General features: G+C 37.2%; 5 protein-coding genes across 12 annotated transcripts; 1 reads left to right on the forward strand and 4 right to left on the reverse strand.

The window, feature by feature from the left end:
* Positions 1-1,839: 1,839 nt before the first annotated feature.
* On the reverse strand, positions 1,840-7,258 carry LOC148167037 (uncharacterized). Of its 4 annotated transcripts, none has more exons than XM_088048209.1 (8): positions 7,042-7,258; positions 4,976-5,488; positions 3,625-4,068; positions 2,983-3,382; positions 2,523-2,931; positions 2,258-2,470; positions 2,073-2,185; positions 1,840-2,016 (listed from the first exon to the last, which is right to left on the reverse strand). In XM_088048209.1, the coding sequence occupies exons 1-8, from the start codon at positions 7,193-7,195 to the stop codon at positions 1,878-1,880; spliced, it is 2,385 nt and encodes a 794-aa protein (XP_087904335.1). In that variant the 5' UTR covers positions 7,196-7,258; the 3' UTR covers positions 1,840-1,877. The 4 variants fall into 4 exon arrangements, with proteins under 4 accessions (XP_087904335.1, XP_087904334.1, XP_087904336.1 ...); XM_088048208.1 differs by having other exon boundaries at positions 2,231-2,470; positions 7,042-7,256; XM_088048210.1 differs by having other exon boundaries at positions 2,231-2,470; positions 3,937-4,068; positions 7,042-7,254.
* A 4,060-nt stretch (positions 7,259-11,318) lies between these two features.
* On the forward strand, positions 11,319-13,035 carry Acat2 (Acetyl-CoA acetyltransferase 2). The gene is made up of 6 exons (XM_088048213.1): positions 11,319-11,593; positions 11,633-11,754; positions 11,802-11,914; positions 11,962-12,382; positions 12,435-12,620; positions 12,667-13,035. The coding sequence occupies exons 1-6, from the start codon at positions 11,551-11,553 to the stop codon at positions 12,946-12,948; spliced, it is 1,167 nt and encodes a 388-aa protein (XP_087904339.1). The 5' UTR covers positions 11,319-11,550; the 3' UTR covers positions 12,949-13,035.
* A 24-nt stretch (positions 13,036-13,059) lies between these two features.
* On the reverse strand, positions 13,060-14,855 carry Nt5a (5' nucleotidase A). Its single transcript, XM_088048212.1, has one exon. It carries the CDS (start codon positions 14,523-14,525, stop codon positions 13,125-13,127), a length of 1,401 nt encoding a protein of 466 aa, XP_087904338.1. The 5' UTR covers positions 14,526-14,855; the 3' UTR covers positions 13,060-13,124.
* A 1,570-nt stretch (positions 14,856-16,425) lies between these two features.
* Positions 16,426-19,579, reverse strand: LOC148167040 (alpha/beta hydrolase domain-containing protein 17B). Its single transcript, XM_088048358.1, has 3 exons — positions 18,705-19,579; positions 17,571-17,703; positions 16,426-16,534 (listed from the first exon to the last, which is right to left on the reverse strand). The coding sequence occupies exons 1-3, from the start codon at positions 19,346-19,348 to the stop codon at positions 16,451-16,453; spliced, it is 861 nt and encodes a 286-aa protein (XP_087904484.1). The 5' UTR covers positions 19,349-19,579; the 3' UTR covers positions 16,426-16,450.
* A 604-nt stretch (positions 19,580-20,183) lies between these two features.
* On the reverse strand, positions 20,184-25,260 carry Cand1 (Cullin-associated and neddylation-dissociated 1). 5 transcript variants are annotated; one of them, XM_088048355.1, is made up of 16 exons: positions 25,184-25,260; positions 24,741-24,825; positions 24,520-24,689; positions 24,255-24,468; positions 23,906-24,198; positions 23,693-23,855; positions 23,387-23,642; positions 22,545-23,332; positions 22,198-22,498; positions 21,837-22,149; positions 21,591-21,789; positions 21,283-21,540; positions 21,044-21,232; positions 20,748-20,991; positions 20,553-20,699; positions 20,184-20,502 (listed from the first exon to the last, which is right to left on the reverse strand). In XM_088048355.1, the coding sequence occupies exons 2-16, from the start codon at positions 24,780-24,782 to the stop codon at positions 20,372-20,374; spliced, it is 3,708 nt and encodes a 1,235-aa protein (XP_087904481.1). In that variant the 5' UTR covers positions 24,783-24,825; positions 25,184-25,260; the 3' UTR covers positions 20,184-20,371. The 5 variants fall into 5 exon arrangements, with proteins under 5 accessions (XP_087904481.1, XP_087904480.1, XP_087904479.1 ...); XM_088048354.1 differs by lacking the exon at positions 25,184-25,260 and adding an exon at positions 24,970-25,147; XM_088048353.1 differs by lacking the exon at positions 25,184-25,260 and adding an exon at positions 24,873-25,147.
* Positions 25,261-25,886: the final 626 nt, after the last annotated feature.

Raw genomic sequence — 25,886 nt, forward strand, 5'->3', positions numbered from 1 at the left:
GAGTTCGAGGATTTACAAATGCAATAGCGCTTTTCTTGAAATCCGTCATATTTTTCAATAACATCTTCCGCCTTTCATTTGTTGCAATTCCAATAATTCCAGGTTTTCGATATTCACTTCTATTCGTTCCTAGAAATCAAAATCGCAATTCAAAGAATACACCGGAAATGACCTTTTACTATATTTATTTCAAGTGAATAATGCTCAAAAGTAATTGGCACAAATAGAGCCTCGAGGATGTAAACAAGTCCAATTGTGTCCAACTTTGGAATTTTTTTTCAAACCTGCAAACCTTTGAAACTAGTTCGCTTTTATTAGCGTTCTATTAATTGGTGCCTCACAAATCAATAATTTCAGAGCTCGCGGTTGCTATCACCCTGTAATTAAAAATTGGTGATTTATATTTAGTCGGTTTGTTGGACACGAAAATGCTTAAACTTGAATTTATCATTTCAAAACACAATAAATGTCTGGAAGAAAAATGGTTTTGGCATGTTGTTTGGTCAACGTGAGACATGTTATTTTTTATAGACTTGATAAAGGACTAGGTTATACAAAAAAATGACAAATAAGAGCAAAAGCGTTGTAATAGTCTGTGTAAAACATTTTAATTCACGAGAAAATCGTCAACAACTTGTCGGATTTTATTCGGTCATTCTGCCAAGTAGTAAAATAGTTATGCGTTCCTAATTGTAGTGGTATTTTGGTAGCTCGTGAGGTTTTTTTGGGACTATCAACTGTCTGACGACCTTTTTTGTTTCGTATTGAATAATCATTGTTTTTTTTTAATTATGCAAGCATTAAAACAATTATTTTGAATACTCTCTTTGTTCAGTTATTGAGTGACGTTTGTGTTAAACAGTCGTGTGTTTAATTTTCTTTGTTTATTTCATTTTATACTTACCGTGTGATTAAAAAATGTCAGGTATGTAATGGGAATGATAGAATAATACGATTTAGAAGTCATAAATAAATTTTACATTTATTAAGCACTTTTCAACAAGCGTTTTACAGAATTGTAATTAACCACATAATATTATTGAGGGTTACCTTTGAACCAGATATTTAAACCTATAATTGCCTCCAATAGTGAAATTTGTTTATAATATAAATATGAAAATTAATTACGAGTTATAAGAAAAAAATTACATTTACAATTACTGTTCCAGTCAAACAAAAGAAGTTTAATCTAATCTATACAAAACCTATTTAACACACTAACAGTTTAGTTATAGGTATTGTAAATAGGTAGTATGTATTTGAAAAATATATTATTAACACTAATAACGAAATAACCCTTTTCCATATCATTAACATGTTCACAAACGAACGTGACTTTCAATAAATTTCAAATGCACTATATAAAAATGTCGATAAAACATTGCTGGACAAACATAAATAAAAACCAACCTGTCCAACAAAGACGGTATAGATAACATTACACAACAATTTAATATACAATGAAGATGACTAGTAAAGACTGAGTTATCAAATGGAAGATGTGCAATCTCGACCAAAGTCAAGTAAAAGTAGGACTGAAAAAATTTGATAAATATACATATATATAATAAAAAAATGAAAGAAGGAAACGTCAAGTAATACTGAAGAATCACAAATAGTAATTGCTTTTGATCGAGATTTTGTACACTCTCAGTCAAAAAAAATTGATAACAAATTATGAATAGAGTTGCCATACTTTCCACGCACCCAGAAAATATATGTACACGTAATCAGCATCGACGTGTAAATAAAACACGTAAAATATCAAAATAAATTATTTTAAAATTAGGATAAGGGCAATTCTATACATACAAATATGCAACTACAATTCAGATGTTCACATCAATGGATCTGAAAAATACCGGTCATTTCCATTTTCAACTATTATTATTATCACACACAATATTACCATACTGCTGCGTAGTTTGCCATGTATTATTTGAATTTATTGAATCAGTACTATTAATTGTATCTATAGACACCGTGTTCGCATTCTTGACGGTGTCATCAGAAATACTAAAAAAAGATCATGATAAAAACGATATCACAATAAAAGCATAGAATATACCTACATATTATCTACTATATCGACATCTTTCCCGTTCTTCGTCCCGTTTTCTTGTTCTACTACTTTCGTTCCGTTCATTTTATTTTCAGACTTATTCTCGTTTTTATCTTCGGAGTTCTACAAAGGGCAATAAGTGAAAGTAAGATTCTACCGTGCACTCACCTGTACTGGTGCATTTGCATTATTTACCCCTCTAGTCCTGCGCATGATGGCTTCCACCCTCTTTCTACGTTCTTCTCGTTCTTTCTCTTCATTCTTCAACCTCTCTTGTTGCTCTGCGAACTTCTTCTCAGCTTCCTCGCGCGCTTTCTTATCAGCTTCCTCTTTTAACAACTTTGCGCGTTGCTCTTCTTCCCTTCTCAACTTTTCCTCTTCCTCTCTCTTCTGTGCTTCTTTTATTGCCTAGATAGTTAAATTAGTACAGTTGTAAAGATCCCGTGAAACTCATACTCACTTCTTCTAATCTCTCTTGTTCTGCTATTCTTTGTTGTTCAATTAGCTTTTGAACTTGTTCTTCTTCCCTTCGTTGCCTCTCCAACTCTTCTTGTGCCTCCATTTCGGCACGCAACCTTTCTTGCTCTGCTTGTCGCTCTGCTTCCTCGCGCGCCAAACGACGTCTTTCTGCAAGTGCAGCTTTTGCTTCTTCCTCTGTGTTTATCCTAACTTTTGTGAAAGATGTCGTCATTTCGTTTTCTTTATTTTCTACAAGCTCTGTGGGTTTGGCCTCGCTGACTTCTGGGACTGGTTGAGGCGTGGACTCTGACTCTATCAGCGCTGTTGTTATTTGCTTAATTTCATCATTGTTTATATTAACGAGTTGTTGGGATTCTGATGTTTGGGTCGTCGATACAGTATTGGTTTCCCTGCGAAGAAAACGATTGATTTCTGGCTGTTGGAAGTATCAGGATACTCACTCTTTTACGTTAATGCGCGGGGGCTCCTCCTTGTGGTTTTCCTGCACTTCCGCCGGCGGAGCTTCTGGTGGCTCTTTAATCGTTTTGACATCAGTTTTGTCCGGTACATTAGAATTAGGAGGTCCTACAGGCGACGCTAAACTCTTTGGTGTACTATCAACAGGAGACGTTTTGCTTTTCGTCTTCTCTTTATTAACAGATTTCCTAGTTTTTGGTAGAGGCGGTTTAGTCTCGCTCTTCTTGTTATCTAAATTCCTCGGGTCGTGAGTGACGCCTGTGATGGCGATGCTCGCCGGCCTTTGGCGTCGCGGCGCTGTTGATGGACGATGCCGTACACTTACTGAACTAGTTACGCTGGTTGTGCTTTGTTGACTTAACGAACTACTTGGTCTTGACGATGCTAAACATACAAAAAAAAGTTAGTTTTTTGAAAAAGAACGAGATAAGCGTAGGTTTAATAAAATAAAGGAATGAGCCACCACCACCGACGTTTGTTGGATTAATCGAAGCGTGTGATCCCGAGTACCCAGTTAATAAGAGTTGGAATAGTTAAGAAGCCCTGTTAGATTAAGCTGCCACCAGACGACGCGTTGCACCCTGAAGACCAAGACAAGGAGGAGTAAAGGAAGGAGAACAACGTACCATCGCTGCAATTAGAAGATGCTAGCAATTTCTGTTGTCTTAATTGCGTGGCACGCGTGGTGCGTGGTGCAATGGAGGGCCCATCCACTGACAATTGATGCATACTTCTGCTATCTGCTTTATTCAGAGGTTTCCTATTTTGTGCTGGCCCTGTCTTACTTACTGCTAGGTGGCTCATGCTACGAGTTACAGAGGATTGTCGAGGAGAGGAAAGTGGTCTAAAGGAATACGTTGTTTCCACTACAGCTGGCAAATCTGGCCTCTTGCGTGGTTTCGCTAGTTGGTCTAAACGCGACATCGAATAAGCCCTACCTGGTGAGTGATTAAGTGATTTGCGTGATGCAGCAAAAGGTGAATCTCTATTGGGAATGGTTGGCATTAAATCTGTACGACGACGACCAACATATCCACTCGCACAACCAGCAGGTGTCAACGGTGTACTACCTAATAACAAAACATTTTTTTAGAACTGAGAACGCTAACCACGACTACTACTTTCTTTGAGTTTTTCTTCCACCGGAAACCTAAAAATCAACGCGAAATTTTTCATTACTACGTGCTAATCAACAGAAATGAATGCTGGCATTACATGAACACATCCGTTACACCCAATTTGTTCCTTTAATCTCTGCATTCTTTCAAAATACGTGTTACGAGACAATAGGTGCACGTAAGGAGCTCAATTATCTGACGATCTGAGATTTGCGCAGAAAAACTAACAAACCTGGAAGTAATCTTACTTTGCATCATTTCATATAAAATCCGCCTCTCATTATTACCGCACCTCTTCGTACTTTTTGTTTCAAAACGTGGAATTACTTTATTACACATTAAAATTCCACCAGGGAATTTTCATTACTCCTATTTATCGACCCCCACACCTGCCACATTCTGGCGGATCGATTTGGTTTTGGGGGGAGCTCCTGACATTTATATCAACAAAGATAAGGTTGCAAATTAGGTTTTTATAAAGATATGTAATAATGACGAATCAGAATATTTTTTCTAAATCCGGAAACATCAAATTGAACGTAAAACCCACACTGGAGATGGGGGTATAAATGTATAAAGTGATAAAAGCCTCAGCTGAGACAGACGTTAGGTTTTATTATATACACAGACGCGTCTAGTATACAATTAAAATATTCAAAGCGTTTAATTTCGAGACGTAAAAACCAAAATCCCGACCCAAAAGTGTTTCCCACAAGTGACGAAAAACTCAAAAAAAAAACTAAACTTAAAAGCGTGAAGGTTAGAACACGTAAAAGAAAAATAAACTAAAAATAATGCTACACAACCGCGACGATCACAAACACAAAAAATACCACTTATCACTGGGTTATATACTAACTTTCACCAGATCGCTCCAGTCCACTAGCAGAAGTAGCCCGTTTTTTGCTGCCACTGTCAAGATCCCTTTCGGATTGTCTTCTAGTTAACGACGTCGCCGACGCTGCACACGTGATATTTTGTATAGACGTCGCCCTTCTATGTCCCCAAAACGACGATGATAAATCTGTAGGGTCTAACATTCGTGGGGTAGAAGATCCAAAAGCGAAAACGATATTGCTTCTTTCGTTTCTTTTTTTCGCTTCGATTCGTGCTTCTCTTTCTTGGTTTCGTTTTAGAATAGATACCAAACGATCCTGTTCTGCTTGTACAATAGCTTTTTTCCGTTCTTCGACTTGTTGTCTCCTTACATCTTCTTTACCTTTGAGATCTTCTAGTCTTCTCCTTCGTTCTTGTTCTTTCTGTTCTTTGAATCGTTGTGCTGCCAACGCTTGTGCTTTGATTTCCTCCAACTTCTTTTGTCTTTCCTCATTTTGTCTCTCTTTCAAGTTCTTTAACCGCAAATCCTTGTCAACTGTAACAAAATTCGACGATAAGGGCTCTTCGTGACTGACCATGAAACTTAAGTTAATTATATCGGCGCTTGAAAACTTGCCAAATTATGTCATTTAGGACGAGGTTAGTATGGAACGAGTGAATGTTATATTTTTCACAATCAAAACTAATATTTGCACTTACAATCATAAAAACTTGATAATATTCATTGCAACGGGCTCAAACACACAAAACACACTGCATTCGTTTATTGAACTAATCTAAATTTAACGTGTTAGTTAATAGAAATAGAATGGGGTGAAAAATCCGACGGTTAGTATAAGCATACCTGGAGCTAACACGACAGTTTACTTTTCTAAAAATATTCGATTTTCTATTTTAGCTAAAAATAACGACTTTACTACCTCGGACCGGTGGACGCGTAGAAACACCAACACTAATCAATTTCTTAATATCAGAATTAAGGATAATTAACGAATTTTCCAGATTTCAAAATTTGTTTTTATAGGACCACCAATTCATAGATTGTACGATAAAATCAAATCAAGAATGAATGGAACGGAAGTAGATCTTATCAGTGACACATGTTTTGATTTCGAAACATTGTAGAATTGTCAAAATAAACTTTTTGAATAATTTAAGATGATGGGAGGGCAACGCTAAAACTGGACAGCCTGTCATCTGTCCATTTAGGGCACTTCGAATGTATTGACTTTCGAAATTATCACCTCCTGCATGAATGCAACGTATTATCACTGATGTATAAAGAGTGAAGAGAAAAATGCGTTACACCTACTCAAATTTACACATTTGTGTTATCTTTTTGTAAATAAAGTGATTATGGCTTCTATCTAACTAAAATCGTACGAATTTTTGGGACGTCGGCTGTAAAATGATGTCCCCCTTTGGACGTTGTCCATAAAAGGAAAACATTAACAGTTTTGCAGTAGGTGTAGGTTATCGAGTTCAATGTTGCACACTATGAATAATTAAAAACGTTTAAGAAAATAGAGAACGTGTGCAAAGCAAGGTAAAGAGTAATTTAATCTTCGGCTGGTTTTGTTCAATTTCATAGTGATGAACAACTTAAAAATGTAGACAATTTGTTCTAATGAAATTAATTGTAGTTTTGTACCGTTAAAACCGCTCCCACGTGCGTGAAAATCGTTTCGTTGAATGAAATCTATTGGTAATAACAGTGATTCATTTTTACGTTGTGATGGTTTCATTAATTTAAACAAAAACAAACGACGATCGTAAACAATTTCGTAGACAAGATCAATTACCTCATTTCCTGTAAAAGCTTCCGTCAAGAATTCTAATTTTAAACGGTGAAAAAAGTACACGTTTAATGAATTAAAAAAAAATGTGGTAAATTTCCGTGAATTGTTAAATTTATCGATGACTTAATGAAAGGACAATAAAAATTCCTAGCATAAATTATTCGCACTTATTTGAATATTTACACACAAGTGGGACAAACGCAGGTTATAAACAAACATGATTGTTAAGGTCATTTGGAGGCTAAGATCAAGAAAGTGGATGCGGATTTTGAGCTGGACCGCAACTCACCAGTTTCATTAACACCGAAAGAGACTTTCTTGTGATTTTTATAGTGTTTCACTTTCAACACGTCACTTTTGCTCACGTTTTCTGATGATAGTGACTTCACTAGGATACTCCTCAAGTAGTCCAAAGAATCGCTGTTAATTCCTTCCGGAACCATTATTAAACGCGCTCTCTTCAACGCACTAATAAACTGACTACATTCACATAAACATTATCAGTTTGATAAAACGAAAATATGAATAATCTTTACTGTCAGCTAGAGAAAACACAAACCTGCGCAATGAATCAACAAAGTAACCTTGGCCATTTAAGTATTTGTGTTATAACAATTATGTGCATATTAATATAAAATGAATGCTTAAAACTCGATGACGCTTTAAATCGCCGAATTACACCTCTAGAAACCGTCCACAAGCTTAAAACTCACGACCGACTAAACATATCTTCACCTATCACGTGAATTTGGATAATCCGTTCTCGGATAACACAACACTGTTACGCGATTATTAAATAAACATTATCGTCCTCTCTACTCAACACTTCCTTCAACCTTAATTGACACTATAAACCAACCACTGAGAAATTCAACAATTTTTATTACAATGTCTTAATTATTGATGTCGAAATTTCTCTACGAAGCTACCATTATATGTAACCAATTATTCATTCGCCCGAGAAATTGTTTTCTCTCCAGAAGCATTCGATCGATTATTTTATAGTACGTAACGTGATTACAAGACAAATGCCATGATTTGGAAATAATGACTTAATTCGGAGTCATGATCGTTACGATTTATTAATGTCCTAACAAGAAATCCCAGGAATTGGCGAGATGAGCCAGCTAATTAAATGGTGCTGATGAAATCGTGGATAATTCTTTAGAATTTTAAAGGGTTTTACCTATTTATCTTTCTATTCTCAGAGTTTTATAGCGATTTTGAAACACTTAAAAAAATTACAACCTATTAAAATTGCTTTCATACAATTCTTTATTGCACACTGGCTTTCAATTAAATCACGTCCATGTAATGACGGTGATTTAAAAAATTATAAATTTATCAGAATGGCAAGCGAAATAGTAAATCATTGTTAGTTCCATGTAATCTAATTACACTAGTTTACAAATTTCAGTGTTTTCTTGTATTTTATTTATTTAATTTTTTTTATTTTCCAAATGAGCCAAGATTCTCTAACTTTTTCCAACAAAATTTCTAATTCCGTCAATTTTCGCTCTGATGCAATGAAATTTGGGGATGTTACTACTTTTAGACTATTTATTAACTGTATCAAATTACAAAATTATAGAGCCAAAGCCACAAATTTTGGAAATTTTTATTTTCCAAATGAGCCAAGAATCTCACAAAACACTTTCACATAAAATTTCGAATTTCGTCAATTTTCGTTCTAGACCAATGAAATTTAGGAATATTACATTATATCCCATTAAAATATAATTTTCTGGTGCGGGGGTCCACTGTAATTCGCAAGATGCGATATTTTTTAAATTTAAAACTTGAATTTTTGGTTAAAATCTGTAAAAACTTCAAATTTGATTATAAGCAACTTTTCTTAATAACTTTAATCCATATCTCTGACGCGAAGCAAAATATTGAAAAATCCCTCTATTCAAAAAATCGCAGTAGGCTGAGTTTGCAACTTACAGTAGCGTAGTGGTCTTAAAAGATGCACCATATGGCCTTCTATGATTATGCCAGAATTCAAAATTTTTCTCCAAAAATAAAATAATAAAAAATAAAAAGATATGAGCTTGTAGTCAATTAAGAGAGACCCTGTATAAGTAGAAAACTAGACGTTATAATTTTTTCTGCTTTCAGTTTTGAATTCTCCTTAAAAAACTCTTCTAGATTCAACCCTTTTCACCGTGGGATATAAAACCTTGTAAATTAGTGTTATCGGAAATTAACATTAGCCAAAAAATAATCAAAATTCTGTTCCTTGGTTTTAAGTTTACATGAATTTGATATTTTAGCATCGAGATTGAGAATTAAATCAGAAAATTTTTGCCGCCAAATATCTGGCATATTTCTGAGGGCTTTTTGTACTCATATATTTGGGAATTTAATTCCTTTCCAATACAATTTCATTTTTTATGAGCTTCATTCTAAATTATGATAATACGAAAAAAATTATTGTACGAATTCTAGTAGTTAGTGGCATGAAAACCTCCGTTTTTTTATTACTTTTACACTCCTCCTAAATTTCCTTAATTTGTGATTTTGGGATTTCCAAAACTTTACGAATTTATCGTTTGTTTTATACCCGAGGATTATCGGAATCAACATCGCAAATATTTGGAATTCCCACTGATTTTGAGTGGAATTCATTCGTTTTCGTGTTCTGGTTCCAACTCCTGGCTCCGGCGTAAGAATTTTGAAGACACTAGTAATAAATCCGACAATCTAAAATCCATCGTCAATGGGCTATTTTAGTACAACCATGCTAAAACTGTACCCATTGAAAATAACGATCACAACTCGTGAATCGGATGTGCCATGCCTCGGCTTCCTGTTTAATCACTCGTTTGGCAGCTTAAATTGAGTATTAATATAATTTAACAAGAAAACAATTCTAATAAAATAGATAAACGGTTATAGTGCTTATCTGTATTGTTTTGGTACGAACGTGATTTTGATCTTGATACCTTCATCGTCACAAAAGATTTGATATAAATATTCTTAAAATTTCATTGTCAGGTGCAGGAGACAATGACAAATAGAGTGAAGTCAGGTTTTAAAAAAGTTGACGCTGCAAGAGAGCCTGCAAACTTAAATATAGCATGTAGTCGTTCACCAGATATAGAATAAAATAAAAAACAAAAAGTGGAATGCTTCGAATTTCTGAAACGTTAATTTGGCGACATCTATTCAGACACTATGTAAAATCTAATCAATAAAAGGTCTGGAAGTGTTTCGCAAACATTTATTGGAAATTTTGACCTTTAATGGGAGTTTAGAACATTGTAGAACTACACAAAACATGTAGTTAGAATTAATCTAATTATATTAATCTATTTAATCAAAGAAAAAACTGAAACCATTCAATTGAAGTAATCATGCAATAATAACTGGGGGTGAAGGCCCACGTGGCACTTTTTATGTATTTTGTTGGTTTCATTGAGATATTCGGCACCGCATAATCAATGACTGGATGGAATATTTGCGACAGCTCCACATAACTAACCTATAAATCTGACACTAGATTAGATTACGGGTCTTTTTATTTGTTAGTTTTTAGTAAAAAAGCACTAATTTAGGGTAAAATCTTAAATTGAAGTTTGACAGCTAACTTAAAACACCGGAATCTTAAAAATACAGATCTGTCATTCGCTTCAATTCAATATTCCTTGAATAAGTATGAGCACATGCTGTTGACGTCTTGAAGCACTCGTTACCTTAAATCTAACTACTTAAACTAAGTTTAATATAAAACGTTTCGTTTAATTATGTAGTACATGAAACCCACAGATGGTGGACTTTTTTCACTTATATAACTTAACTGTCGAAAAACACCCAATTTGGGTGATAATCGACAAGTAATTGACCTTAAAGCGACGGGAAAAAGTCAAAGAAAACGTTGGAAATAATTCTAACCTGCAGTTTTGGGTTGTTCGGAAATATCCCGTGCGTTTTCTGCCATTTTGGCTCACACCACTAACCACTTACATCAACGACATAACGTGAACAATCTAAACTTGACATTTCGTTTCAATAAACCACCACCAGGGGGATTCCGCTCACCGCCCCCATAAGCATAAACTTGTATACCCCATCTTCGGGGCCACCCCACACATTGAAGACACACAAAAAACCAAGAAAACGGTGAATACCCGTTAAACTCACACCGAATGAGAGGTTAGAAGAATTTTCAAAGTGACGTTTCGACAGAGGGCGCTGTGGCGCGAAATTTGAAAAGTGACAGAAAAAAGGGCTTTACACCCACACTATCTCACTATCAGAGCAAAGACCACAAAATAGTCCCAAAGTTTAAGGTCGAAACACATAAATATTTAAGGAGGCTGTCAAGAAAGGTTATGGAATTTTCCAGATTCCAGCTTTCAGAATGACGTCTGGTGAGAGGGCGCTCCATCGCGCGCCAAATTCAAAAATTTATTAATTAGCGGTGAATTCGAATTGTATCGTTTAAAACGTTCCTTTCATTACCCCCCGGTGTTCTATTGAAGTAATTGACATAGAAACGGGGCCTCCATGTTATTTTTATATCAATCAAGGCTCATTACTACGAATAAGTGTTTTTAGAACTAATGACTACAATTACCACGATAATTAGTCATAAATTAAAAAAATGACTAATTATTTGTTTCGTTGTGTCAATTAAACTCGTGCTCTCCATTCCACAGTGTCTTCGATTTCTCTTCCCCACCTAACCTCACTTCCACTTCTGGAAAGTCGACGAAAATGCACGCTGTTTAAAAATCCGCCTAAAGTGGACTTTCTAATTCTACATATCCTAAAGTATTATTGAGTATTCAAAATGTCGCAAGTATTTATTTTGGGGGGCTGCCGCACTGCTATAGGTGAGTTTTTTTAGTTGAATTTATATAATTGTCGTTCAGGCAACTTGCAGGGACAATTCGATAAATTTTCTGCATCGGAATTGGGCTCGGTGGTTATTTCAGAAGCCCTAAAGCGGTCCGCACTGAGCCCCCAGGATGTAGATCAAGTGATAATGGGTCAGGTACGCAACCTGTCTATTTTTATCCCTTTTGTTATGGAATGTTCTAGATTCTTACAGCTGGTCAAGGACAGAACCCTGCACGACAAGCTGCCGTGGGGGCCAAGGTCCCCTATTCTGTTCCGGCATACACTGTAAACATGCTATGTGGCTCAGGTTTAAAGTAAGAACGTCTTTTAAGGAAAACCGAAAGGTTATATGAATTTTTAGGGCTGTTTGCTTGGCTTATCAGGCCATTCGCAACCAAGACAACGAAATTGTTGTTGCTGGGGGACAGGAAAGCATGTCTCGAGCGCAACATTCTGCATTTATTCGCGGGACGAAATTGGGGGGCGTCCAGTTTTGTGATACTTTACTGACTGATGGATTAACGGATGCATTTAATAATGTTCATATGGGAAAAACAGCCGAACACTTGGCTAAAGAACATAAAATATCCCGAGAGACTCAGGATAAATACGCTCAGGAATCCCAGGCAAAAACTCAGGACGCTATCCAGAAAGGCCACTTTGAAAAAGAAATCGTAGATGTTCTGGAAAAACGAACTGGAAAAGTATTGAATAAAGATGAGTTCCCAAAAGCTGGGACCACTGTGGAGGGCTTAGGAAAACTGAGACCGGCTTTTGACCAAGTATTACCAATCGTTGCGACTTTCGCCACATATTTTCCATTTTTTTTTTTAGAATGGCACTGTAACTGCTGGTAACGCCTCTGGTATCAACGATGGTGCCGCGGCTTTGGTCCTCTGCAGCCAGCAGCAAGTGACCCAAAAGAAACTAAAACCAATAGCAAGAATCATTGCAATGGCCGAAGCTGGAATAGACCCGATGTGTATGGGTTTGGGTCCTATCGACGCAGTCAGAAAAGTGGTATGTATAAAAAAATTTGCACACCTGTATACTACTCTAGTTTCAGCTACTTAAAGCTGGTTGGACCACTGAAGACGTGGATCTTTATGAGCTAAACGAAGCGTTCGCTGTTCAGAGCGTCATCGTAGTGGACACCCTTAAAGTTGATAAGACCAAAGTCAACATTAACGGGGGCGCGGTGGCTCTGGGCCACCCAATTGGGGCTTCTGGAGCTCGTATTCTTGTTACGCTCATTCACAACTTAGAGAGATTGAAGAAGAAGAGAGGAGTCGCTTCTCTGTGCATTGGCGGAGGCATGGGTATCGCCATCGCAATTGAAATGTGTTAATTAATAAAACGCGGAAATTGTTATATTTTTATATTGTCTTAGTGTTCTTTGGTTCGTTGTGTTGAGATAATAAAATATTAGAAATTTTCCAGCGCCATATTGAAACTTCAGTTTTGAAAAATTAGTTTATTTGTTCTACAACATTGTTCAAACAGTTAACAAAAAAGATAACAGCTTCATGGGTGGCCACGGAACTCGTGGTCAAGTGGCAGCGCTGCGACGTACTCCAAACTTGGTATACTCAATCTTGAATGTTTCTTCATGAGATGCAACCAGTTGGTATCGACGTTATTGCAATGGAAGTATGACCCCCAAACGGTAGAAACCAGAAACTGTTGATCGGGATGCCATCGGTCGAAACCATGCGCGCCCTCAGCTTCCAACTCTTCACAGACAGCAACAGTATCACACTGGGAATGGATATGAGGCGTATAAACATCTTGAATTAGATTATCTCCTATGTACAAAAATTTGGGGTCTTTCTTCTTGATGCTCCTCGAAAGAAACTCTTTAATATCCGTCCAGTTCCCATGGGTGTACAGCCCGCCTATTTCTAGATCCTCCAAAGGCACCGGGGATGTCTCTTCTATCCCTTCGACCTTCAGAAACTGCCTCCTCATGGTGAAAAATCCCGGTTTCTTCGCGAAACAAACAACGATATCGAAGAGTTCCCGCCACTTCGGACCCAAAGTATTTGATGCCGTGTGCGATGCGAAGTCCACGTGGGATCCAGTTAACAAAAACAATCTCTTGTTTTGTTGTCTCAAGTCCTGTAGCCATTTTATCAGTTGCGCGCTGCATTTGTAGTAATAATTCGAAGGATCTCCTTTCATTTTCTCGAAATATCCTCCAATGCCTGGTTGGAAATTTTCGCGATTGAACATGTGTTGTAAAGATTCCTGAATATCGAGCCAAACGGTGTAGTTTCCTTTTGTGCTGTTCTCTTCGTCAACAGTGTCAACAGCTCTGGCGAAGACTAGGCTAGTCGCAATATCAAAATAATCAAGTAATGTGCGCATTTTTTCAGAGTACGGGCCGTTCCAAGTAGTTAAGGGGTCTTGGACAAAGATGTCAGTTACTTTCCAGTGTCTGTTGGGGTAGTAGTTGGCGATTTCTTCGTCTTGGAGCATTTTCGTGCCATGGGAAGCTTGTAGAATATAACCGTCACTTGAAATTCGTAAAATATTACCATTTTCATTGTCCACAATGAGGCCTCTGAGTATAAAATTGTGGTCAAAAGGCTGAAGTAAGTGTCTGCCGGAATATCCCTTCTTTTCTATGAGATATTTCGCCATGACTTCATATTCCATTTCAATCATAGCCCCAACTTTATACCGGGAAAGAGTATTATCTAGATCAAATCCAATACAGTCATAATCTGTAAACTTGAAGGCCGACAACGGCTTTGGTTCACGACTCATTGTTGTACAAACAGTTTCACTTCTTGCTAAAGACCAAAGTTTCTTCCTCCCTGGACTTAGTATAAAGGTTCTACTGTAAATCTGTCTCAAATGGCAGCTCTTCCAAATTCTGAACGTGCAACTAACTATCTGAGTTCTATTTCCTAAAATCAACATTCTTATCAGGAATTTTGGTAATCGTTTAGTGAAGTGGCCACTTCACTGTTATTGCTTCAAAACTATTAAAAATTATGACATGATAACAGCTCCAAAAAATTATTATCTCAGTCTTGAGAACAGCTGATCACACAGCTATGTCGTTTCAATTTTGAAAACCTCCCGCCAAAAGAAATTGCGTGTTAAAACTAATTTTAGCAAAGATACATTTTTCTCACAACTCAACATTAAACTGAGTTTTTAACTGGGAAAACAAGAAATTTGCATACGGGGTTCACGTGCTTTTCAGCGATAGTTGCCAACGAACTGACAGGACAGATTTCTGTAACGCAATTCAAAGATGGCGTTAAAAATTTGAAAGTTGTGTGGCGGGAAAACAGTTTTCAACTGTTGAATTGGGGATTTATAAAAACATGTTGGTTAAGTTAAATCTTTTATTGATTTGCTTATAAAAATGAGAAAACATGGTTCAACAGTCAACACGTTAGTAGCCGTTTTACATGAATTGAGCTTTGGCGGCCAACGTGTCAGAAAATAATTAAAACTAATTTTATGTTTGTATTGTGTAAAATTACAAGGTTTATTGTCTTGTAAATAATATCGCATGTAAAAAAGTATCAGGTGAGGTGTTCCGAATATCAATAAAACAAAAAATAATGTATAAATACTGTTTTTATATATTTATTTTGGATCTTCGAAAAATAAAAAATTGCAAATATGTTTGAGGACAATTCAACAACTCAGGTAAAATTTTGAAAATTCATAAACAGAACGATACAAAAAACTTAAAAAAAGTAATGTTATCTTACATAGGTCTATGATTATAATAAATGCAAAATTAATTTAAAATGATATGTATCAAATATTACTCAATTTCACAGTAAATCACAAAAAGAAACTAATAATTTAAAGAATCATAATGCAGGTATTTTCTATAAAAAAATTTCCTATACACATACTTGGACTGTTTTACATAATCGCGATCCTTCAGGGTTTGTGTAATGTTGTGCTATTTTTTGAAGCAAATCGATTGTCTGCTTTTAGCGCGTTGGATCAGTTATATAACGCAGCCCCAACATGGTACTTATAGAATGATTCACGATATTAATAAAATGTATTAAAAAATTAGCTTATATAGATTATGTTTCAATAAAATAACCGTGTGAGCTAGAAGAGTAACCCCCTTTGTCGACTAGCCCACGTGACTCACTCAAGGGCATTATTTTACTGAACATAAAAACGAGGCAATAAATTATCAATAAGATACAAGTGTCCACGAAATGAACGGCGAAAGTTTGTAAACCAGCAATAGCGATATGAAGTAAATAATTAACCCTGTAAAGAGTTAATAACATTTAGTGGACAGTTGTAAGTTATTACATTCGAGCATCCAGTCACATAAAAACCGATAATAAAGGAATATTAATATTAGCCCAATGCACCAAATGAAACACTTTGAAATTTTATCATCAATAGAAAGAGTCCACACTGTATAGTTACACTGAGAGTTACGTTGATGGATACTACATTTAATATTGCATCACTTGAAAGATTGTCCGATTATTTAATTAAAAGTCCACATCGTATGTACACTAGTGCTAGCAAGTAGTTTCGAGAACCATACAGCGGCATGCAGTAAGGCATACTGGTGGCACACTGTTGCAAGCAGGCAGAGAATGCGCTTTTGATGGTGGCGCGACTGCCACTTGGCGGGAATGTGGCGAACTGCGGGCGCTGTTGCACTGACGTTCGGCACGTGCCAGAATGCCTGAAAGCGCGCGCAGAGCGAGGTGTGGTGAAGGGCAGTACAGAGGCGTAGCGGACTGGCGGGATACCAAGTCCGCTGCCCCGGGCTAGAGCAATTTCTCCTCCACCGAACTTGAGGTTCCGGAACTAAACGTGCAGTCGTCGGTGCCTAGCAGCTGTCAGTTGATTAATTCAACGTTTACGAATTGTTTAAGTCTTTCCAGGTACACATTATATAACTCCACGTCGTTGTGGCCTGCGCCCTGCAACATCACACGAATTTTCACTATGTCTACTATACACACCATACACTACATCTCAACCACCCTGTATAATACTCTGTCTAAATTCTAAGCTGCGGGCTCAAATCTTTAGTGCGTTTATGGCTCTGACTTTTTAAATGGTTGCGTTGCAGGATACAATATAAGTCAAAGCTATAAACGCACTAAAACTTCTAGTCCAGTATACTCATAGCTTAGAAAGAGTATTGGTCGAAATCCAACTTAATCCATGATAAAAGTCTAATGATTTTAAAGATTTAATAAATAATAATAAATCCTTTTTTAATGGAACTCGGTTTGAATAATTTCGAAATGGTTTTTGGGTCTTGACTACGTTTTTTCTTGAAGACCTGTTTAGTTTAAAAGCTCGATTTAGTTGCATGTCAACCTTGCATGCAGCTATAAAAAATGCAGACAATGTTTGGATAATAGAGCAAATAAACGAAAATACCACCACTTGACCACGTCCTTAAAACTCTATCGATCCTTGACCAAGTTTGTTCTCGTAATTTTATCATTTCTATTACACTTTTATGTAGCCGGAACAAGACTACCGCCATTTCCTGTTCCGGGAAGCGGAAAAACTTACTAAATATTTAATCACTATTGATGAGATTTTATTGCCAATATCCGTTTTGTTGGTGGTAATAAAAATCAGGCGGTAAAAATGAGGATATCTGAAGACAATGGATACAATTCCGGATTCGAAGTGAAAAGTGTGTCACTTTCTTTGAATCATTTGTAAAAAATCAAGCTGACTAAACATGTTTATCTATTCTGGACCACATTGTTGCACCGGAAATTGACTTTCCACAATAGCATCCAATGACCAACGAGTCATCCAGTATATGTACTTATCGAGTATTATCATGTTTTATTAATTGAGAATTCTTCTTTAATGCAAACTGCTGCTTCTCAAGGTCTTGAGTGGGATTCTAATTTACTAATTATCATAAACACTTGTGAATGTTGTCCATTTTCACTATTTTAACCAGTCCACGCTAACAAATATAATTACCTCAACCCATAACGGTTCAACAGCTCGTGGGCACTTTTCGAAAATGGTAAGCCCATGGGAAAAGTCTATAACTTCATCTTCAGTACCATGAATAACTAAAGTTGGCGACATGACTTTGGGAACTTTATCAATACTGAAAAAAAAAAGAGAATTAAAATGGGTTTTATGGGACAATGTGGGTGACTAATGTTTAATGGAGGTTTGAAATGAGAATAACACACGTTAAATAGCGACAAAGAGATTGTTATTTGACTAAGAGGAATTTTGATATGAGTCCGTTAAAAAAATTCCAAAGGGTGCGTAACGGCAATAAAAATCCTTGAAAAATAAAATGCGTATCGTCAATCACTGATAGGAAGTGATAAGTTTATCAATGGTGAAAAAAATAAGTAGAAACTAATGACTAATGCATGATGTATCTTGAAAATAATCCGTAATGGCACAGATTAAATGGCAACAAAGCGATTGTTAAAAATAGAAGATACCAGGGATACTAAAGTCCATTAAAAATATCTCTACATGTTTCAGAATTCCTCTGCAAAAAATAGAATTTAAATATAATATTGCAGTGCGAATTCTTCGTCGTAAGCAGCTGGTTTCCAGGATATAAATAAAATGGGCGATATTTCGTGATAAAGTTGGAATGCCAGATTAATTAGTCGATGTTGATAAAGGTAGCTTTAATGGTTTTTAAAATAAATTCAAGGTGTGAACATTTGGGATGTTTGTAATTTTAAAATAGCCCGAAATGTCAATGTGAATTCATTGACCTCAAAAATCCCTAGGTTTGTGAGGTTGGCAGTCCAAAAGTGGTCAGTTTTGACACTTTTGGACTTTGATCATGACTTCCATTTTTGATTTAAATAAACTGTCATTTGTAATCATTGTTTTGATTGACCTCAGCAAATATGGAAATTTCGCCACGTTCAACGTGGAATTTGTAAATTGACCTTATAAAGTAATGAAAAGAGGGTGGTAATGTTAACTGGTAGCTTAACTTGACAAAGGAGCAAAAAATATTGATTTCTTGCAGACACGTGTTTGGGATAAAGTGGTAATCAGTGGGGTTATTAAAGCTGTATCAGCATTATCAATGCGCTTTTAATTTCCGCGTGAAAGTTAATGAATTTTTACCTGGGAAAGGCATCAAAAAACCAGGTTCTCTTGGTATTAGGAAAGGCGACTCTCATCCCTGACATCAAAGGGGAGTGCAGAATGACAGCCCCCACTTCATACCGGGCAGCTAAATCAACAGTAGGGACAGTTCCAATACTTTGACCATAAAGTATGATATTTTCGGGGCTGATTCCGTAGCGAGTCCTTAAAGCTTGCCATGCTGCATCAATATCAGCATAGAGATTTTTCTCAGAGGGTTTCCCGGCACTGACTCCATAACCTGAGTAATCATAACTAAATATGTTGCAATTAATTCTTGAGCCCAATCCTAGGTAAAAACTGCTCATTTGTCCGAGATCGACGGCGTTTCCATGGGAAAATAAAATAGTGAATCTGGCAGTATTACTACACCTAACAAATAAACATGCGATTCTATTTCCTCGGTTTGTTCTAGCGTAAAATCCCTCGACGTTTTCTTTTTCTCTTTCTGAATATTGCCATTCTGCACGATCTGTTAGGGTAAAACTACATTTTCCATTTTCATCAGAGACGAATTCATAAGTTGGTTCTGGGGGTAAAAATGCCAATTTTGCTGCTATTCTGCTTGGGCAAGGTGGACAACAAAACAAACAACACAACTCACTAAAACTCAAACCGTTCATTGTTAATTAAGACAACTTTAACTAAACTAAATTAACTTTTAAAACTAATATAATAACTGTTTATACAGCAATTAATCTAAGAAACCTAGGTGCTCATTGTTGACAACGCCATTTTAAAGGCATGTCCACAACCACGAAGAGTCGTGCACAAATGTGACGTCAATTTGACATCGATTTGACAGAAAATAACATAAAAAATCACAAACACTCACTTATCAACATAATTTACTCAATCTTATCAACAACACTCAAAATCAATCACAAAAAAACATTAAATATACTCAAATCAAATTCATTGCATAGGCAACCCACACCACAACTTCTGAAAATTAACACAGTGTAACGTGGGCTTTCGGCGCTGACCAATAACAATGAAGCGAGGTCATCGACTGTTGTTTTTAAAGCATTACACATTTTTTAATCTACATTCAAAGAAATAAACTGCATAAGAATTTAATCAAACAATAATGCATTAATTGAATTCTTGTTTAAATTTCATGATTCAGGGCGGAAATTCCAGTTTTAACACATTGCACGCACAGTTTTTTTTTTGTTTCTGCAAAACAATCAATGAGCCAAAACGCATTGTATTATTTCTTTTTTAGGAATTTATAGATATCCTAAAAATTAGTTTCTGGTCACTAAAAATTCAAACTCGGAATTTCCAATTTTTTATTGCAATTTCTTTTGGTAGCCACATACAAACCGATTCTGGGGATTTTTTTTTATTCAATCCACTAAAACAGGCTTAAACAACTGATAAGTGATAACACCATTTGACGCAAAAAAAAATCCCAACACAAAACTATATCTTCTCCCACCTCGACTCAAAACGTCTCTTTAAACACAGCTTTATTTTTATCTCAGATCCAGAAATACAACTAACAAGTCAAAAAAAAAAGAACAAAGTAATTTATTATTTTAAGGAACAACACGAACTGACGTTACAAAATGAACAACTCAAAAAAAATGACAAAACTCAAAAAAAATGGAAAAACAAATCGAAAATAATACAAAAAATATTTAACTCTGATCCATTTGGAAGAAATCATTAATGTTGTTGCTCGAATCCTTTTGAATGGATTCAAAAATCGCAGCTAAATCTGGGGTAGTCTTAATCTGAGTGACGAATTCGCTCAAGTGTTGATTTTTATCTGAAAGAACGTTGTTAAAATAATTGTTACGAAACGATAAGTTGACTTACCGGCATCTGGAATGCTTAAAAGCGAAACAACAGCTCTTAGAGCACTTCTTTTTAATTCATCCTGCTTTTCGTACTCTTGCTTCACTGAATTTGCTTTAACTTTCATAGTACAAGTCGTTTTTAGGGGATCGACAAGCCTATCTAAATCTGCAAAAAATTAATTAGAAGGAGTTAAGATAACTAAGAACAACTTACTTTGGAGCACTGCACCGGGACAAATTTGGGCTAATCGAGACACCATTAAATACGTTAACATCTTGATATCATAGTGGTCTTTAAGCCCTAATTCCACGTGATTGATGAACTCAAAAATATCGATTCTGTCAAGACAGGAATCGAGAAGAGTGTACATACACTCAAAAGCAGCTTTGCGAAGATCAAGGCCGTCATCCACTGTATGTTTAAATGGACCCATTTCCACTTCCCTGATGAGCTCGCGCTGTAACATAATAAATTAACTGAAATTTCAATTTGACAGCTACTTTGGACACCTTTACGATCGTTTCTTCGTATAAACACGGCAGGATAGTGTCTAGAAGATCCCGAATTAAAGATGGTTTGTTGTGGGCCGCCGAATTGAACGCCACCAGAGCAACACGACGCACATTCAAATCCCTATCTTGCAGGGTATTTAAGAACTGACCAATACATTGGCGGAGAAGCGCGTCGATTGGCGCAGGCTGTAAACAAACCCAATAAAATACAGTCGGTTATAAAGTCGCACACAAACCTGATCCGAAATTGTGAATTTCACTGCGGTCACAATCGTGGTCCTCATCAAAGCAGACTGAGACGACAGAGACTCCTGGAGCTTCGGCAAAAGATTCTCTGGGTCAATCAACGTGAGTTTTCCTAGGCACTCTGAAACGACATTGCGTGTCCCCTCTTCCTCACTTTCGCAATGTCTATAAAGCGTGTCCCAGATCGCCGGAACAAAGGGTAGAAGCTGCTGAATACCTTCAGGGGTTGCTGATAAGCATGCAATCACCTGGACAAAAAAAAATTAACACCACTTCATTTTTTCACCACGAAACTCACCTCCTTCAACGAGTGGAGCAGTAAGTATTGCCTACGAGGCTCCAACTCATCTTCCGTCAAAATAAATGGAAGATACTGCTGTAGGTTCCCGATTGCTATGCTCCCCAAGGCATAACTCGCAGCCGACTTGACTTCTTCCGACGAAGATAAGAACGCTTGAGAGATAATCTGTTGCAGATTTTCAAAACTAGTTAAGTCTCTGCAAAAAAATTGTAAGTCTTATGTAATCTTAAGATGTTATCTTACATTTCACGTCCAATTTCTCCGACGACCAAAAGTGTGAAAATCTTTTGAGCGTCATGTCTGGCACTTCTGATTTCATTTATAAATTGTGGGACGATGTGCATCGCCGTGTCTTGCATCGTTACAGTGATCGCTGCAACACATTTCGCCAACGAGTAATAGGCTTGCTTGTGAATTGGGACATCGCCAGCCCCCGCCCCCGAACTGATTGTAACTGGGTGGATGAGGAACTGCAGGAGGTCGTTGTACGTGAGACCAGGAAGGTTGCACTGAACCAAAGTCTTGAAGAACTCTAACATCGAATTGAGAGCGGATCCTAAACCAAACTTGTTAGAAGAAATTCAAGGATTATTAAAGAATTTACCTTGGAGAAGAGGCGACTTCACCAGCACCAAGATCTGGGGGAAAATGTTATTGGGAAGATCCTGCAAAGCCCTCGGGTGGTGTTCGGCGATTGATTTCAGTATCACCAGAGTGTACTGAGCGATGTGGAGGTCTGACTCGTCCAATAGAGGCGGTACTTCCACAATAACGTGATGAAGAAGTTCAACATACATGTACACATGGTAGTTCTTGATTAAACAGTCCAGTAACTGAAGAGTACCCAACTTCAGCGCTCTTTGGTTTTTCCTCAGGAACAACCCCAAAATGGGAACAGCTTCGTCCTGGAAAAGACATTAATACCAAGTCAGTTCCTCAAAATAAACTTACCAGAATTGGGAGCTCTATTTTGAGTGGAGAACCAGCGATCTTCGTCAACGCTTTGACCGTTGTTAGTCTGGTAATTTCATTCTTCAATCTATCTAAAAACAATGGGAGGCAGTATCCTAACTCCCCACCCAAGTGATCGCCCAGATTGCAAATGACTTGGCCCATCGTTGAAATTGCCTTCTCTTTGACCTCCTGGTCGATATCAGCCGTTTTTAAACGCATCAGCGTGCAAACGTAGATATCCTTCACGAAAGGAGTGAAATCAAAATTCAGTTCTTGATTCAACGGTCGTATCACTTTAACCAGTTCCTTGAGGACACTTAAAGCTTCGGCTGTAATCTTATAAAAGCTGTCACCCACGTTGTTAATAACAGGCGGCAAAAGAGTGTTAATATGAGGATGGAAAACTTCGGGTGGGTGCGATGTAAGAAGACAGAAAATAAAGGAGAGTCCATCAATTTTCATGTTGCTACTCCCATTCTTCTCGTTCAAGGAAAACAAAATTCCAGGAATAAGATCCCCGATGTGGTTCGTTAAAGCTCCTGGAAGAACATGACAAAGTTCTTTCAACAGCTGAAAACAATCCTGTCTTGTTTTGATGCTTTTTTCCTTCATTTGCGTCTGTACGCCACGGACGATTATTGGAACTTGTTGCTGTAAAAGGTAGATTGGCATCTCCTCCTGTTCCATGGAGTTCGGATCGATGTTGACATTCATAGTAGCCTTCGTCTGTCGCAGCAATGCTATATAAGCTCGGAAAATATCAGACTTTACATTTTCCTCTCGCTCTGAAAGTGCCAAAAAAGTGAGTTAATGAGTAATGAAGAAATGTTAACACGAACCTTTAAATCTAGAAATTAAAACAGGAGACAAGACTCTGTAAAACTCCGCCAAGAGCTCATGGCGTGTGCAAATTATCGATTCCAGACACTTGGCCGCAGCCCTTCGAACTTTCCAACTCATGTCGTCGTCATCGCTATATTCATCGTTCTCTTCTTCTTCGTCGTCTTCGTAAGCCCCCATGGTCTTATCGTCGCCATCCTCATCATAATTGTAATTTGGGTCATGCGTCATGTAACTCAAACACAACTCCGTTATCTATAAAAAGAACATAACTACTGGATTTTGGTATTTTCAAAGAGCCTTACCGCGCTGATCTTTGGGGTGATTTCCTTTGGGCATTTGTTGATGAAGCTCTCGAAGGCTTGAAGACAGAACTCTTTAGTTTCATCATCATCCACGGCGCTCCAGACTTGAATCAACGGAACGAATTTTTCAATGTGTTCTCCAAACTTGTGTCCCGCTTGCCGGCTGTTAAACAAATAATAAATATTTGGAAAGTTGTAAGCTTTTGGACTTACCAAACAGCAGCGACGCACTGAACGTAAGTCCTAATTTGGGAGTTCTTGCTGTCGCTCCTCAAACCATTGTACAAGTGTTGAATTAGTTGGTTGTACAATTCCAGATTGCAAGACAGGACCAGGTTGCTACAGCAGCAGATGCTTCTCTTGCGTACAGCTTGACGTTGTGAGCACAATTGGGGTAATAGAGCATTTAAAAGTTGGGGATGGTACCCTGATAGCAAATTGCCAAAACGATATAGCAAATCAGTTAGAATATCTAATGCCTCCAGCTGCACGGACACATCGTCTTGCTGTAATAATGGTATTACTAACTTAACTGAAAAAAAATAGAAAAAACGGTGATTACTCTCTCGATTGCAGTAGATAAACGGCCCGTGATTCTCTTACAGATGTTTGCTGAGAGGCCCGTCTGAGACTGTGGGAGTTCGGCGATTACGGTCTTAAGTCCAATACTTGAAATGTCTCGCAGCTGTTCTTTATCAGAGACCATGTTAGCGCAAAGAGCTTCAACAATCGTTTCAACTTGGAATTCTTTTACTTTGTTGACCAGGGGGCCCAAACTATAGATTTTACATGAAATAAAACCGCCACCGGTTATAATAACGACTTACCATTTCACCGCTAAGTTTTGGACTTCTCCGTTTTTGTCTTCAAGCAGTTTCAGGAGCATCCGGACAACTTTGCGTTCAGAGTCGTCGTCCAGCTTTATGCTGTCTTTTTGCAGTTCAGCCATGAGATCATTTGTGGCCATAAAACGGAAATCTTTGTCAGAAGATTGCATCTAGAAAAATGCACTTTTAAGGCCGAGTTGCATAAAATTTGATTTACAAACCTTCTCAAGAAGATTGGCAATCTGGTAGGAGACACTAGCCATTACTGTAGCTGTATCAGCGATGTCTTTCACAGCTTGGCCCACGCTTTAAAAGATTAAATATTAAAAGTAAATTTTAATTCAATTACTTGCTTTATATGAGCATTTCAACTATCTTTTTTAGGTTAGAATGATGAAAATGTAAATATACGTCGGTCAATGTGTTGTTTTTCTTTAAAATTAGTCATACATGGATCACGGCTATCACTAATGCGGTGAAAAGTCTTATGAAAATTACAACAACAACACTTATTATCACTATAAAATGAAAATTTTGGAATTTTTATTATTCACTTCCATAGACCTATCCACCATAATAAAAATGACAATTTGATTCAAATGCAATACTACCAACTGCATTTATTTTTAAACTGGGAAATGATTTGACAAAATTTTTACCACACCGTTTTATAAAGAACAAATGAGTTTTCCTCAGCTCGGGAAAACAGCAAACATTATTTTTAGTTGAATTCGGCGAAAGAGCAAATAAATAAACAGTTGCGGCCAGTGGCGTTCGTCTAGAGGGCGCTCGGTTGCCACTTTAATCACATAGTCACCAATGCTATTTTATCCTAATTGCAAAGTTTAATTATGAAAATAAAAAATCAATTAAACTTTGTCTCATTCAGACAAAAAACAAATAAAAAGCGGTCTGAAGAAAATATTGTGCGCCAATTTTTAAATAATCTCAACCAATAACGTATCGCGTCTACAAGTCACGTGTAACGCATCACCAATCACGGCCTTAGTGAGGATGCGGGAATTAGGAAAGAACGGAGTTTCTTTATTATTTTCGCCTTACATACGTTACAAGTTGAAAAAACTGGCGTAAAATCCTTAAAAAAAAATTTACTTACTGTACTTCTCTGAGGGCCTGTTCGAGATCTTCAGGTTTGATGTTAGCAGCGGCGGCAACTTCGCGCGCGACGTCTTCTGAGACATCTACACAGCGTGCTTCCCATCGTTCGGGAACATTAGCGTTTTCATCGGATGGTCCAGCTACGTCTCGAGGAGTCTCCGGCAGTCCCTCGTCTTCCGTACGGTTGCTATTAGCTTGTATTTCTTGAACTTCTTCGTCCGGAGTGTCATTATCGTCATCGTCGAAAG

The sequence above is a fragment of the Gnatocerus cornutus genome, chromosome 10, assembly GCF_029298725.1.
Source record: "Gnatocerus cornutus isolate USDA-ARS CGAHR chromosome 10, icGnaCorn1.1, whole genome shotgun sequence".
NCBI classification, from domain to species: Eukaryota; Metazoa; Arthropoda; class Insecta; order Coleoptera; family Tenebrionidae; genus Gnatocerus; species Gnatocerus cornutus.